General features: G+C 39.1%; 1 protein-coding gene across 9 annotated transcripts in view; it reads left to right on the forward strand.

The window, feature by feature from the left end:
- Positions 1–14616, forward strand: part of LOC105473043 (ADAM metallopeptidase with thrombospondin type 1 motif 12) — a 377504-nt gene that overhangs the window by 244056 nt on the left and 118832 nt on the right. For all 9 annotated transcript variants that reach the window (XM_011726599.3, XM_011726598.3, XM_071099040.1 and 6 more), the window contains 3 exons: positions 2123–2272; positions 10737–10880; positions 11462–11606. In XM_011726599.3, the coding sequence (XP_011724901.1) occupies positions 2123–2272; positions 10737–10880; positions 11462–11606 (439 nt within the window). The remainder of the gene's footprint in view (positions 1–2122; positions 2273–10736; positions 10881–11461; positions 11607–14616) is intronic.

Raw genomic sequence — 14616 nt, forward strand, 5'->3', positions numbered from 1 at the left:
TGTGCAATGTTTGTTATGGGCCAGGCACTGTGCTATGTCTATTAGAACAGCCATTGTTCCATTTACTTCCCACAAGAATACCGGTAGTTGGCTACTATTAGTCATTCATATTTTACATATAGGGAAACTGAGCCTTGGTTATATCTCTTGCCCAAAATCTCTTTGCTGTTAACGGGTACAATTGGGACTTAAGTCCAGGTAGTTTGATCCCAACAGCCATACCCTTACCTATTACCCAATATGAATACAAAGGATCTGCTCTCCTTTTTTCTTATAGTCACTTTCCTTCCTTAGGACAGGGGTCTTTTTGCATAAAAGTGTGTTGAACCTCAACAGCTCCTAGACAGTGGAGAGCATTTCAAGTTCTATAGCAGTATTTCCCACCCTCAGCACTATTGACATTTGGGGCTGATGATTCTTTGTTGTTGGGTCTGTCTAGTACGTTGTAAGATAGTTAGCAGCATATCTGGCCTCTACCCATGAGATGTCAGTAGCACTCTCCTCCAAGCTCTGACAGCTGAAACTGTCTCCAGACATTGCCAAATGTCCCCTAGAAGGGGATGAACAGCAAAATCACCCACCCTCATTGAAAACCACTTGCTGAAAAAATAGGTAGGATCACGAAGGAAGGGAGGTATGAGACTGAGCTTTGCCTCTGAGAGACTATCCTGAGATCCACATTAACAGAGTTCTCTACAGAACAGCATTCAGGAGAAGGAGGATTTGGCATGGAACACACCCAATGTGGGTTCCACATGTGCAACTAGTGCCTGTTGCAAGCCAAGGCATATTTTCTGTTACATAATGGCCCAGTGCATGGTGGAAGTAGAGCTTAAGCTGCTTGCCTGTAAGAACCATGCTCCTATAATTCTTTTGTTAGCTGCTTTTTTCTTTAGTGCTGGACACTTCAGAGGCACTCCATAATCAGTATTTAATGTGCCTGACCTCCTGCCATATCAAAATGAGAAAGTCAGGGGATCAGCAATGAGCACCACTCATCTGTTTCCAGCAGCTTCACGCAGACCTGGGCTTTTTGAATGAAATAACAACAAGTACATTCTGCAGCAGAGGTAGAAAAGTGTTTGATTGGTTCTCTTACAGACCTGGAAGTTATGTAAATGATTGGGCTGTATAATCTCGCTCTCCAGTACTGAACCCCTAGTAACTGCTGCTGCTAGTGAGAGTGCGGATTTGAGTTTGTGGTGCATGTGCTGAGACTGGGCCTGCTCTCTCCTGTCCTATAAGATTCACATGGGTTCTCAAAGTCTGGATCTTTTCCATGGCCCAGTAGATGAAAAAAGTAGGAGACCATTTGTTGCTAGAAATAGTGCCCACGCAAACCCCGTTAGCTGCTGGTGTTCAGTTAACTAGAGCTCAGAACATTGTGGTCATTTCTGCTAGTCACTCTTGGCAAAGAGCTCCTTTTGTGCTAAAGAAAACCTAATGACTAATTAATGACTCTTTCAAAACTCTTGTCTGTGATTGAAATAATCTCTACCAGTTTATGGGAGCATGTTTTTTCTATTTAAAAGCCATCATTAGTATTTTCTGAGATTTTAGGTGTACATGCACACACGGGCATGCATTCTCTCGTATATGCAATATTGTTAGTGGAATGGGGCTGGATAGACAATGATTAGATCTCTGGATAGGTTGATGGGACCAACTGTCTTTTTCAGGAATGGGAAAAAGAACTTCTTAGATGAGTTTCGAGCACAGACCTCAGAAAGACTAAAAAGGATTTTCATATTTGAAAAACTCCAGTCACTGCTGATTGTTTCTTCCATAGTTAAAAGTTCAAATTAACTTCAGTTTTCGATAAAATCTTTTGTTGGCCAAATCATGTAATTTGACGTCCTGAGATCCAGAACAAAATAAGCTCAAAATAACACATTTGCTACATTTTCCCACATTCTGTGTTGCTGAAATTCAATAATCAAAAGGCAAAATCAGAATCATCTTAGTGAATTCAAAATTGCTGCCTACATTCGTGTAGACTGTTTTAAAAATGCCAAGCATACTTTATAGACCATATTGAATGAGTTTATACCCAGATTTTTTTCCAGGAGGTTTTTCCAGATGTTCCTTTGGTCGCCTGAGCTTCTCTATTCTCTGCTTTCAGAAAGGACATCTGTGCTGGTTTCAATCGCCCCTGTGAGACCCTGGGCCTGTCTCACCTTTCAGGAATGTGTCAGCCTCACCGCAGTTGTAACATCAATGAAGATTCGGGACTGCCCCTGGCTTTCACAATTGCCCATGAGCTAGGACACAGGTAAAGGACCAATGATAAGGAGGACTGCTCACCATATTCATGTGTCAATATCAGCAGAGAGAATGGAACGCACCTCAAATTGGGGGTCAGGAGACTCAGATTACAATGTGGCTTGCAACTCACCCTCCTCAACCTCTGCTTTCATCTGTAAAGTGGGGATAGTAGCACACGTCATAGGCTCCAATGTCCCACTGCCCACACCACGTACACCCACACATATCACAGAACCAAATAGGCCACTCCAATTCTCTGGATTTGAATGGAGGAAGGACAGAGATAAGCTTGAACTCAGTTGTTTAATTGAGGAATAACCCTTGGTTAGTTCTTACGAAATGATAATGTTAATATCACCAAAAAGCCACAAAACCTAACATTTTTGCACCCTTACTTTGTGCCATTGTACTTTTTATTGCATCACTGAATCTGCTCAACAACCTTTTGAAATAGATAGTACTGTTAGTCCCATTTTCCTTATGTTTATTAAAGGAGGACATGGAATAAATAAAAAATTGAAAACTGCTGTAAACTTAGAAAGACTATAACGTGAACACCAGTTAACTGGATGTCCAAGTTGTTCACAAAAATATGTGAATTTGATTAGGTGAATTCCTTGAAGGCAGGTTGCAGAATGCTTGAGTGAAGATATAATGAGATTCTGAATTCCACCAGATATCAGAGGTTTCCATGGAGGAAAGATCTTAGCTTATTTGTAACTTTATTTGCCATTATATTTGGTAACTACAAATAAGAGAGCCTCACACTAATATGAAACTGGGTGGGGAGGTGCATGAACCACTGAACTATATCCCCCGCCTGTCATGTATCCACCAGCTTGGATCTCCTCCCTTTGAAGAAGGAAAAATGCTGGGGAATATTCTCAGTGTACAACTAGAAAAGAGGCAGGATTGGAAAAAACACTGGATACTGAATTATTCCAGGCCTGGCCTCTCTAATTTCGGCTTGCTCACCATTTTTCTAATATAACACTTCTAAAACAATTTTACCTGTATTATAAAGCCAGAGCATTGCCTTGAGAATTGGAGAAAGGAATTGTTGTTCTGACTTTTCTGTTGACCAATATTATGACCTTAGATAATTCCCTTCACCACTCTATACCTATTTCCTCATCTATAAAATGAGTAGGTTGAACTAGGCAATATTTAAGGCAATTTATTGGATTCTCACCAAAAAAGCCTTGGTGATAAATGTGATATATTCCAGTATCCTTAGTTGTCAAAAATCCAGAGATAGAGAAGCTAATGTCTTGCTTTCATTAAATAATAGGGATGCAGGGGGGCTGGCCATCTTGATAAGGCTAGGCCATAGTTGTTGGCATGTCGATAATAAAACCTGGCAAAATGTTAAGTTATTGTTATGCACAAACAGACAGGAGTCCCCAGTTCTGATATGTAGAAGGACATGGCTTCTGTGGCCTTCAGTCAAGACATCGTTGTGAACAGCACCTGCTGACCAGACAATGCTAGGTGACTGTAACTGGCTCAAACTGAGAAGTTATCATTCAAGCCATCCCAACAATGGTATACTCAAGCCAAAGAAAAGTGGAAAAGACTTTGCTTGATAAAAGACATTCTCTAATCCTCACTTTTTGTGTTCCAAGGATGGGTTCTTTCTATCCTCAAGTTCAACCTGATCTTGTAACAAGGAATATGTTAAGCATGTCCTTCAAAAGCAATGTTGCCTAATTTTTGGGGCAATCATTGACTTAACTTCCTGGGCATGGACACATCACCTTTGTAAGGAAGGCCACCTAAGTAAACAAAACCAGTGACAAGTGTGATCCTCCTTTCAGATTTCAAATTTTCTCTAATAAAGTTAAGAACCTCATGGTAACGTTACTTGGGCACAATTTCCCTGAACACTTAAAAACAAATAGTGGTAGATGTTTAGTAGTTATTGGGAGTGGTGGATTATTTAACAGACTAGAACTGAGTCACTACCTGAATCACTTTGATATTGTAGTAAGGTTAAACTGAAAACTCATTCAGAACTATCTGATGCATTGTGGAAATAAAACTACTATAAGGTTTCTTTATCCTATACTTTTGTTGGTATTGTTGTTCTATTTCAAATTATGAATGAAAAAAGTGAGGATCTAGCTCCTAAAAGAACTCTATAACTAAATATCAAGTTTCTAAGTAAAAGAATTAAAGAACACTGAAGGCAGAACTAGAGAACAGTCTTTGAGTTCATTCAGAAAGCCATTATTCTCCACAAACTAACACAGGAACAGAAAACCAAATACCTCATGTTCCTACTCTTAAGTGGGAGTTGAACAGTGAGAACACATGAACACAGGGAGGGGAACATCACACACTGGGGCCTGTCGGGGTTCAGGGGAAAGGGGAGGGATAGCATTCGAGGCATACCTAATGCATGCGGGGCTTAAAACCGAGATGATGGGTTGATGGGTGCAGCATGCCACCATGACACATGTATACCTATGTAACAAACCTGCACATTCTGCACATGTATCCCAGAACTTAAAGTAAAATAAAATAAAATAAAAATAAATAAATAAAACTTAAAAAAAAAAAGTTTCAACCCTGAGACAAGGATTTGAGAGCAATTAATTTATTTGGAAGGTAAAGGAAATTGCAGTAGGGAAGTAGGGTGTAAAACAGAACAGAGAAGGTAGACAATAAGCAGTTCATTATCGCAGCTTCCACTCTGAGCAGTTGAACCTTAATCCCACAGACAAACTCCGAGAACGATATACAACACACGTTTCAGTTACCCTACCCAAGGTGAGAAGAACTGGGCTGTTTTATATACCAACACCCTTAAGTCATTGGTTAAAGGCTGTTCCCAGAGGTTGTTATTAATAATTCCCTGATACTTTCAGCAGAGCAGTCTAACTTGGCTCTGGAGAAATCCCAGGTAAAGAGATGCTTATACTAGCAGCTGGAAGTCAGCTAGTGATGAGTCTATGAACAGGTACCAGTAGAATCTGTTAACAATAGCTTACTCAGGGGCATTAAATACCACCCCTTAAAAAGTTTTAAGTCATGGAAGATAGAATATACATACTTTTCCATATGCCTTCTACTTAGTATGATGAAAAACACTGAACACTATATCAAAAACAAATGTAGGAAGACTGAAAGATGGAGAGAAGGAAGACAGACTGAGAACCACAGAACCTGAAGAGTGACATAGTGGTGAATTCCCTGGCTTTTCTTTTCTCTCGTATATGCCAGACTTGGAACTGATGATGGCAACAACCTGGAAATACACACACACACACACACACACACACACACACACACACACACAAAATCACCCACATAAGTCTGTTATCTCTATCCAAAGGAGTAGGAAAGGGACAGTCTAACAAGACAGAAAATTTTAGACAGTAATTCTTCTACTCCAGGTGAACAGCAAAGGAAAGAAAAAACTGTAAAATGGTGGCTCTATGCTAGCAAAGTCTGAGTGGGAAGCCTAGACTTGCTATAACAAAGCACCAAACACCACTACTTGGGTAGTGTCAAAAAGACCAATTAGGGACTAAGAATTTGATCCCTATAGGCCAGTAATGAGGGCTTCCCTAACGCCACCCCTGTGGTGTCAGGACAAATTACATGGGGAGCCAGAAATTTCATCCACCCCTAGATAGTAACAAGGCGCCATCCCTTTCACAACTCAGGTATCTACAGAGGCTTGGCAGTAATGAAGCAGTGGCCCCACTCCCTTCCCCTCCAGAGTAGTGTCAGAAAAGCAAGCTAAAACTAAAGATTTAAATAAGATCCGTAACATAATATAAAAACCTCCACGTTTCAATATAAATCACTCTTTATACCAAGAACCAGGAATATCTCAAACTGAATGAAAAAAAAAAAAAAAGAATGTCAAGAGATGACAGAGATTTTAGAATTAGCTCACAAATATTTCAAAGCGGCCATGGTGAAAAAGCTTCAGTGAGCAATTACCAACAACCTTTAAACAAATGAAAAAATAATGTGTCAGCTAAGAAATAAAAGACATAAAGAAAAGTCAAACATGTAGAACTGAAAAATGCAATAATGTAAATAAAAAGCTCGGTGAACACTAGGGCTCAACAGTAGAATGGATGAGACAGAGGAAAGATTTAATGACCTAGAAAAGAGAACAATAGAAATTATGTAATCTGTATAAACAAAGAGAAAGAGGCTAAAAGAAATTGAACACAGCTTCAGAGACCCATGAGAATATAACAAAAGATCTTACGTTCATGTCATTGGAGCCTTGGAAAGAGAGGAAAAAGACAATGGCATTGAAAAAGTGCTCAAAGAACAAATGGCTGAAAATTCTGCAAATTGGATGAGACATAAACCTACATATTTAAGAAGCTGAGAGAAACTCAACAAGGTTAAACCCAAAGAAAATCCATGCCCAGGCCTATCATAATTAAACTTCTGAAATCTAAAGAGAAAGGAAAATCTTGAAAACAGCAAGAGAGAAATGATACCTTATCTATATGAGGGAAACTATTGGAGTGACAGTGGATTTCTCATCAGAAACAATGGCGACCCAAAGAAGTGGTGCATATTTTTCAGTGCTAAAAGAAAAGACCTGTCAACAACCCAGAATCATAAACCAAATAAAGTGGTTGAGAAGGGAACACTTTCTAATTCATTTTATGAAGCTAGTATTACCCTTGCACTAATTTCAGACAAAGACAATGCAAAAGAGAAAACTAAAGAACAATATCCTTTATGAATATAGATGTAAAAAAGTTAACAAAATGTTAGCAAGTAGAATTCAGCAATATAAGAAAAAAAGAATTAGACACAATGACCAAGTGGGATTTATTTCAGGGATGCAAGACTGGCTCAATATTTGAAAATCAGCATAATCTACCACTGTAACAGGCTAAACAAGAGAAACCACATGATTATATTAATATTAGTAGGTAAGACATTTGACAAAATTTGATATCCATTCATCATAAAAACACTCAGAAATTGAAATTTCATCAACTTGATAAAGAACATCTACAAAAAAATTAAACCTAATATTATACTTAATGCTGAAACACTGAATATGTTTCCCCTAAGATCAAAAACAAGACAAGGATGTCCATTCTCACGAATTCTTGTTCAACATAGTACTAACAGTTTCAGCCAGTGCAATAAGACAAGGAAAGGAAATAAAAAGCATACATATGGGAAAGGAAGAAACAAAACTATCCCTAACATCATTGTATATGTGGGGGACCCCATATACAATGAGAGAACTGATCTTTGACAAAGTTGACAGAAACATACAATGGGGAAATGACACCATATTTAATAAATGGTGCTGGCAACATTGGATAGCCACACTCAGAAGAATGAAACTGGACCCCTATCTCTCACCACATAAAAAACTAACTCAAGATTGATCGAAGACTTAAATGTAAGTCCTGAAACTACAAAAATCCTAGAAGAAAACCTAGGAGAAACTCTTTTGGAGTTTTTGTCCAGGCAAAGAATTTATGACTAAGACCTCAAAAGCAAATGCAACAAAACAAAAAATAGCCAAATGGCACTTAATTAAACAAAAAAGCTTCTGCACATCAAAAGAAATAATCAATGGAGTAAACAGACAACCTACAGGGTGGAGAAAATAGATGTAAACTATACATCCGACAAAGGACTAATATCCAGAATCTATTGGGAATTCAAACAACTGAACAAGAAAAAAAAATAACCCATTAAAAAGTAGGAGTAGGATAAGAACAGACATTTTTCAAAAGAAGACACAAAAGTGGCCAATAAACATATAAAAAATCCTCAACATCACTAATTATCAGAGAAATGCAAATTAAAACCACAATGAGGTACTATCTCACACCAATCAGAATGAGTGTTACTAAGAAATCAGAAAATGACAGCTATCAGCGAGGATGTGGCGAAAAGAGAATGCTTATACACCATTGTGGTTGGAAATATAAATTAGCACAAACTCTATGGGAAACAGTATGGAGGTTTCTCAAGAGCTAAAACTAGAGCTATCATTTGACCCAGCAATCCTTCTACTGGTTATGTACCCAAAGGAAGAGAAATTATTGTGTAAAAAAGATACCTGCATTCATATGTTTATTGCAGCACTATTCACAACAGCAAAGTCAAGGAATCAACCAACAGATGACTGGATAATGAAAATGTGGTATGTTTACACCATGGAATACTATACAGCCATAAAAAAGAATGAAATCATTTCTTGTACAGCAACATAAATGGAGTTGGAGACCATTATCTTAAGCAAAATAACTTAGAAAATCAAATACTTCATATTCTCACTTACAAGTGCGAGCTAAACAATGGGTATGTTGGGGACTCCAAAAGCTGGAGAGAGTGGGAGGAGAATGAGTTGAAAACCTATTGGGTACAACGTTCACCATTTGGATGATAGGTATACTAGAAGCCCAAACCTCAGTATTATGCAATATGTCTATGTAAAAAACCTGCACATGTACCCCCTGAATCTATAAAAATAAAGAATAGGAAAAAAAAAAGTTAAGGTGCCTCTCAGGTATTTCTTTCTTTAGTTGTATAATTCTAATTAGCTGTGGATCAAACTGAGAAACATTGGAGAGGTCAATGAAATGGCCTGAGATAGACCATAAGGAGAAAAATATAATAAATCAATATCCCAAGAAGATACCCATCATAGTTTAATAACAAAGATATCCCTTTGTTTTTTGCACACTTGTTTGTTTCATCACTGACTGTGTATAATGCAAAAGAGAAGGTAACTTGTGCTATCACCCAAGTGAATAATTTTACTTTTATTTTGAGAGAAAACTTAAAAATCCATTTGTGAGGGCCCTAGATTATATGACTTGGTGTATTGACATATCCACAGCTAAGAAGATCATTATTCATGTAGGTTTTTAGAATCTTGCTTGCAGTTTAGGATTTTAACTACTGAACAGTCAAATGTGTAGAGTACTTCATGATCTGGGTGGGGCTGGGTTTGTAACAGGCTAGGGAAAGCCTGCTCAGAAGGAAGCTTTCATTGAATCGTGTTCTTTGTGGGTGAGTGGTAAGAGCTTTGTACATTAATGCTCTGACTCCTTTGTGAGTTTTATATTCATGTGGAATGTGATTAGAGTTTGTTAAGTACATTGACAATACCGTAATGCATGAAAATACAAGAAAATCTCCAAATCTCCCAAAGACTCTTCTCAGCAAGAGTTTCTAATACTGATCAGAAGGTTTCATTAAAGTTGGATATGAGCTTCCCAGTCAGAGGAGTTGAATTTCACTACAAAGAGTAAAAGGTCATACAGATTTAGAAATTTGAGCCAATGTCTCCAGGTTTAAATGTCTAGTGTCTCAAAGTCCACCCCAGGGGAGAGAGTTCTGGAAATCTCAGAAAGCATCTTTGGGTGATCTTGAGAACATGGCTTATAAACAAAGGCTTCTGAATTGTCTTCCCTAGGCACGCTCGTGCCATGATGAATGGTTACGCTCTTCAAGGCCCTTAAAGGCTGCTTCACTGGGTCAGCCCTGGCAGTGGAACATCAGGGAACAGACCAAGTGACACATGGACAACAGCACTGTGTTAGGAGCACAAAGATCTGTGTCTGAAACCTAGTTTTACCACTAACAAGCTATATGACTGTTGACAAATCTCAAAGTCTAAACTTTTTCATATGGAAAAGGAAAATAAGCTAGATCATGATAAAAAGAAAACAAGAATTTTTTTTTAATTCTATCACTTATGAAGCCCTTATTATCTGCCAGGTACCCTGTTAAGTGGTTTTCAAACTATTCTATTCAGATCTCATTGTAGCACTAGGATGACCACCCCATCTTCTAGGAGAGGAAAAATGAGGCAAGTTTTAATAATTTACAGGTCATTTAAGTGGCAAGGCTAGAGTTCAAATACAGATCATCTATCTTAAAAATGCTGCTCTTAACCACTGAATTAGGAGGTCTCCCTAACGTGTCCCCTATTGGAAGACTCCTGTACTCCTGTAGCAATAGTAGAAAGACATCGATCCCTCAAAGCTTGTAGGCTTTGACAAAGTCTCCCAGAGGCTTCTCCTTTCATGCTCTCTTAAATTATGACAAAAAGGGAGAAGGAAGGTTTTGCTTTTTTGTGCTGTGCGCTGTGGTTACTGCAGCAGGAGAAAGCAAATAGCTGGGGGCAGGATTTGCCTTCTTGACTCCTGATTCATAAAAAGAAAGCCAGACAGAGCTCTTAGCCGTCTGCCAAGAAGAAGTTTCTGAATTAGCTGCATGGCTCCCATGGATGCATATCTGAAGTAAAGAATGCCTACAATGATGTTCCCTGTACTTTTTCATATGAAAATTAGCTACGCCCCTCCAACTTCAAAGCCTCACTTTGAAAACAGTTTCCTCCTGTACAAATGTGGCTCTCTGTGGGTTATTATGCTCTTGGGTCAACTATGGTTTTTCTTCCTGTTTTAATGCCTGCCTGCTGGCTCTTCTTATGCTTGGTTCCTCCCTGCCAGCTTTGGCATCCAGCATGATGGGAAAGAAAATGACTGTGAACCCGTGGGCAGACACCCGTACATCATGTCCCGCCAGCTCCAGTACGATCCCACCCCACTGACATGGTCCAAGTGCAGCGAGGAGTACATCACCCGCTTCTTGGAGTAAGTGACAGTGTCTTGTGATGCCCTCACCTGGGTCTCTTTAAATCAGAAGCTGTGTTGAGTTTTACACAGAGAAGCTGACGCCTGGAAAAGGCTGGGTTCCATCCCGCAGGCCACCGTGTCAGGGTAGCATCAGAAGGGGCGGATCTCACTTCCGCATTCTGATCCTGAGGTCTAGATGGGCTCTGCCCTCTGGCTACAGGCAGGTGAGCATCCTGTCCCATCCCAGATTGCTGTTGCCCTAGAATAACTTTTTATGAGCCAATTATGAATTAAGTCCTTGGGAACCGGCAGGAACACTCAGCGGAGATCAGAGTGGTCACTCAAACCTCATCGAGAGTAGGATAATGATTTTCTAATTTTACCATGGCTTGTATTTTCTAGATAAACTAAGCTTATGTTGTGGGATATGATTTGCATTTTCTTTAGTAACTCCCTCCTTGGGCCTAGAGGGTTCTCTGCCTTGTAAAAAATAAAGTTAAGACAAAGAGTAAACCAGAGGGAAGTTTCTGGTTGAATGAAAGGCTGAAAGTGAAGGGAATCCTAAACAACTCCTCTCATTTCTGTCAACTTGTTTTCAGCCGAGGCTGGGGGTTCTGCCTTGATGACATACCTAAAAAGAAGGGCTTGAAGTCCAAGGTCATTGCCCCCGGAGTGATCTATGATGTTCACCACCAATGCCAGCTACAGTATGGACCCAATGCTACCTTCTGTCAGGAAGTAGAAGTAAGTGTTGGCTATCTTAGTACCTCTTGGGTATATGCAGGGCTTCAGATCTCCAGCATGCTGAAGGAAGGGCCAGGGCAATATTTGGAAATTTGAGCATCTAGATACAGAAATAGAAGCTTTATATTTAAGTCAAGGGGTGTCTGTAAGGCAAAACAATTAAGCTGGAGTCATATTCCTTGACATCGCCACCTTGGTATTCTACGAAGCCTACATTCCGTTGCAAATGGGTGGTGGTTGAGGCTGTTCCACAGTGATTTTCAGGATTCACAGTGATTCACACCTGCAGACTCCATAGCAACTAACTTAATCCCTAAAATTGCTCCCTTTCTTGAATTTCACATCTGGCTAAAGTGTACCAGCAGCTCCCAAGGTAGAAATAGGATTTATTCACCAATTCATTGTTCTCATTTATTTTCAATGTCCAAATAATAATCAGGATTTGACACCATACCCTCGAAGAATCTATAGCTCTGTTCTGTCTTCTTCACTACCACTGTCACTGCCTCAATTCAGTCTCCCATCATCTTTCCTTGCTATCGTAATTATCTCCTACCTAGTCTCCCTCCTATTCAAATTGTTGCTCAAGTTATTTTTTTTAAAACACAATCTAACCATGGTCTACTCTGCTGTTAGGGTCCCCGCTGACCACAGGATAAAGTCCCAGCTCCTTTTGAGGCAGTCCTTCGTGATTTGGAAACTGTTCTCTGAAATCATCCCTTATAATGCAAAAGTATCCGTGTTAACACATACATATTGACAAGGCAAGTCTTGCTGAATCCCTGCCAGATTCTGTGTTATGTACTGAATAAGAAGAAAATATAAGCACTCAAAAATTAATAAGACAAAGTCTCTGCCCTTAAGGAGCTCATGGTAGAAGAGGCAGGCATACAAACTTTACTACAGTTAGATAAATTCAAACCAAAACACAGAAAAAACTTAAAGGGGAAAGTAAATAACTGTGCTTAGACGGAACAAGCAAAGTTAACAGAGAAGGTAAAGTTGATACAAAAATCCTCACCCCTCACTTCTAACTGGCTACCAAGTTATGCTAATTCTGCCTCCTAATCTTTTTTTTTTTTTTTTTTGAGACAGAGTCTTTCTCTGTTGCCCAGGCTGGAGTGCACTGGCATGATCTTGGTTCACTGCAACCTCCGCCTGCCCAGTTCAAGCAATTCTCATGCCTCAGCCTCCCAAGTAGCTGGGATTACAGGGACGCGCCAACAGGCCCGGCTAATTTTTGTATTGTCAGTAGAGACGGGGTTTCTCCATGTTGGTCAGGCTGGTCTCAAACTCCTGACCTCAGGTGATCCACCCGCCGTGGCCTCCCAAAGTGCTGGGATTACAGGAATGAACCACTGTGCCCAGCCTAAATATTTCTAAAATCCACCTGTTCCTAGATGACTATAGCAGTTTCCTGATTGGTAGAGTCTGAACACTTCCCCTTAACTCTGATTCATTTTCGAAAATGCAGCCTAAGTACCTTTCTAAGTGGAAATCCATTTATAAATGGATTTATAAATACTCCCCTGTGAGTAGAATATCTCATGGCCTTCCTATTTTCTTGCAATAAAGTACAAATTTCCTAAAATGGCTTAAGAAGAGGCTTCAGAATTTGCTCTCCTCTTGCTCTCTGGCCTTATGTTTTAAAATGTTGTTTTAGCCCTTCACTCTCTAATCTGCTACTGATTATATGTATACTGAATTTTATCACTAATCTTCCCTATCCGGGAAGCCTCTCCTTCATATTTTCATCTCTTTGTATCTCTGTAATTTTATATAATTTATCTTTATCCTCTAGTTCACTAGTTCTCTCTTCAGATTTGTCCAATTATACATTATATTTAACCTGTCTATTGACTTTTTAATCTCATTTATCATATTTTTATTTATAAAAGTCTATTTGATTATTTTTCTGAATTTTCTCTCACTTTCATGGTATTTTGTTCCTAATTTTAAACTTTCGATGTAATCTTTTATTTCTTTAATAACATGTGACATATTTATTTTGCAATTTATACTGAGTCATTTCAGTGTTCAGAGTCTATGTGCATCTGTTTCTCCTATTTGGGGTTTCTTCACATATTATGTGTTATTTCCTTTTGTGATTTTTTGCTTTTATTGTGAGCTTTTAGTTATAAAACTTTATGTCAGGTTTTCCCTTAGGGCTCAGATGGCTAGCACATTCTTTCAGAGAAAATTTTCACTTCTATCTCTGGGTCAGTTTAAAAGGTTATTGATTTGATGTTGTGTTGACTTCGTGAGCAGCGTGGTGGCGAGTGTGGATACCGACTCTCAGGACTAATATCTGGCCACTCCTTCCAGAGTTAAAGTCGAAAGAGATAAGTTTTCTGTGTACCTAGATTTCAGGTCACCCTTTTATTCAAAGTCTTATATGAAGGTCTGCAACTTCCTACCTTACATAGGCCCTAGGCATTGTCCCCAGTATCTAAGTGACTAACAAATCGAAGATCTAAGTAATTAGGTTTGCATCTCCAGATTAACATTTCTGCTACATTTTTAGCCTTTGGGGAGTTTCCTTACTTTCTTGGTGACTCAAGGATGCACTTAAAAAAGCATTTAAAATATATTATGCACAATTTTAGAAGATTTATAGAAGTAAGGGTTTTCCAGGGTATCCTGTTGTTTACTAGAAATGGGACACCCTACTTATCTCTGGTCAGCTCCTCTTTTGCACTCCGTGTTTATCTGTCGTGAACAGCCTCCATTCTCTGAAAGTGCTGGGTTCTCCACAACCTCTAGAACCCTGCACACTCTGATTCCTCGGAATCATCCCTTCTGCTCATCATTTGAGTCTCAGCTTAAATATTCTTTTATATCCTATCCTGAATTTCCTATGTCAAAGCTTTATTAGACTATATTTTAGGTTCTTGTTTACTGGACTGTCTCCTTTCCTACCATGTCAGCTCTCTGAGGAAATTTTTATCCTTGACACTCAGCAATGCCTAGCACATAGTAGGCACTCAATAGATAAGTGAATGAAGACTTC

Source organism: Macaca nemestrina, chromosome 6 (genome assembly GCF_043159975.1).
Source record: "Macaca nemestrina isolate mMacNem1 chromosome 6, mMacNem.hap1, whole genome shotgun sequence".
Classification (NCBI taxonomy): domain Eukaryota; kingdom Metazoa; phylum Chordata; class Mammalia; order Primates; family Cercopithecidae; genus Macaca; species Macaca nemestrina.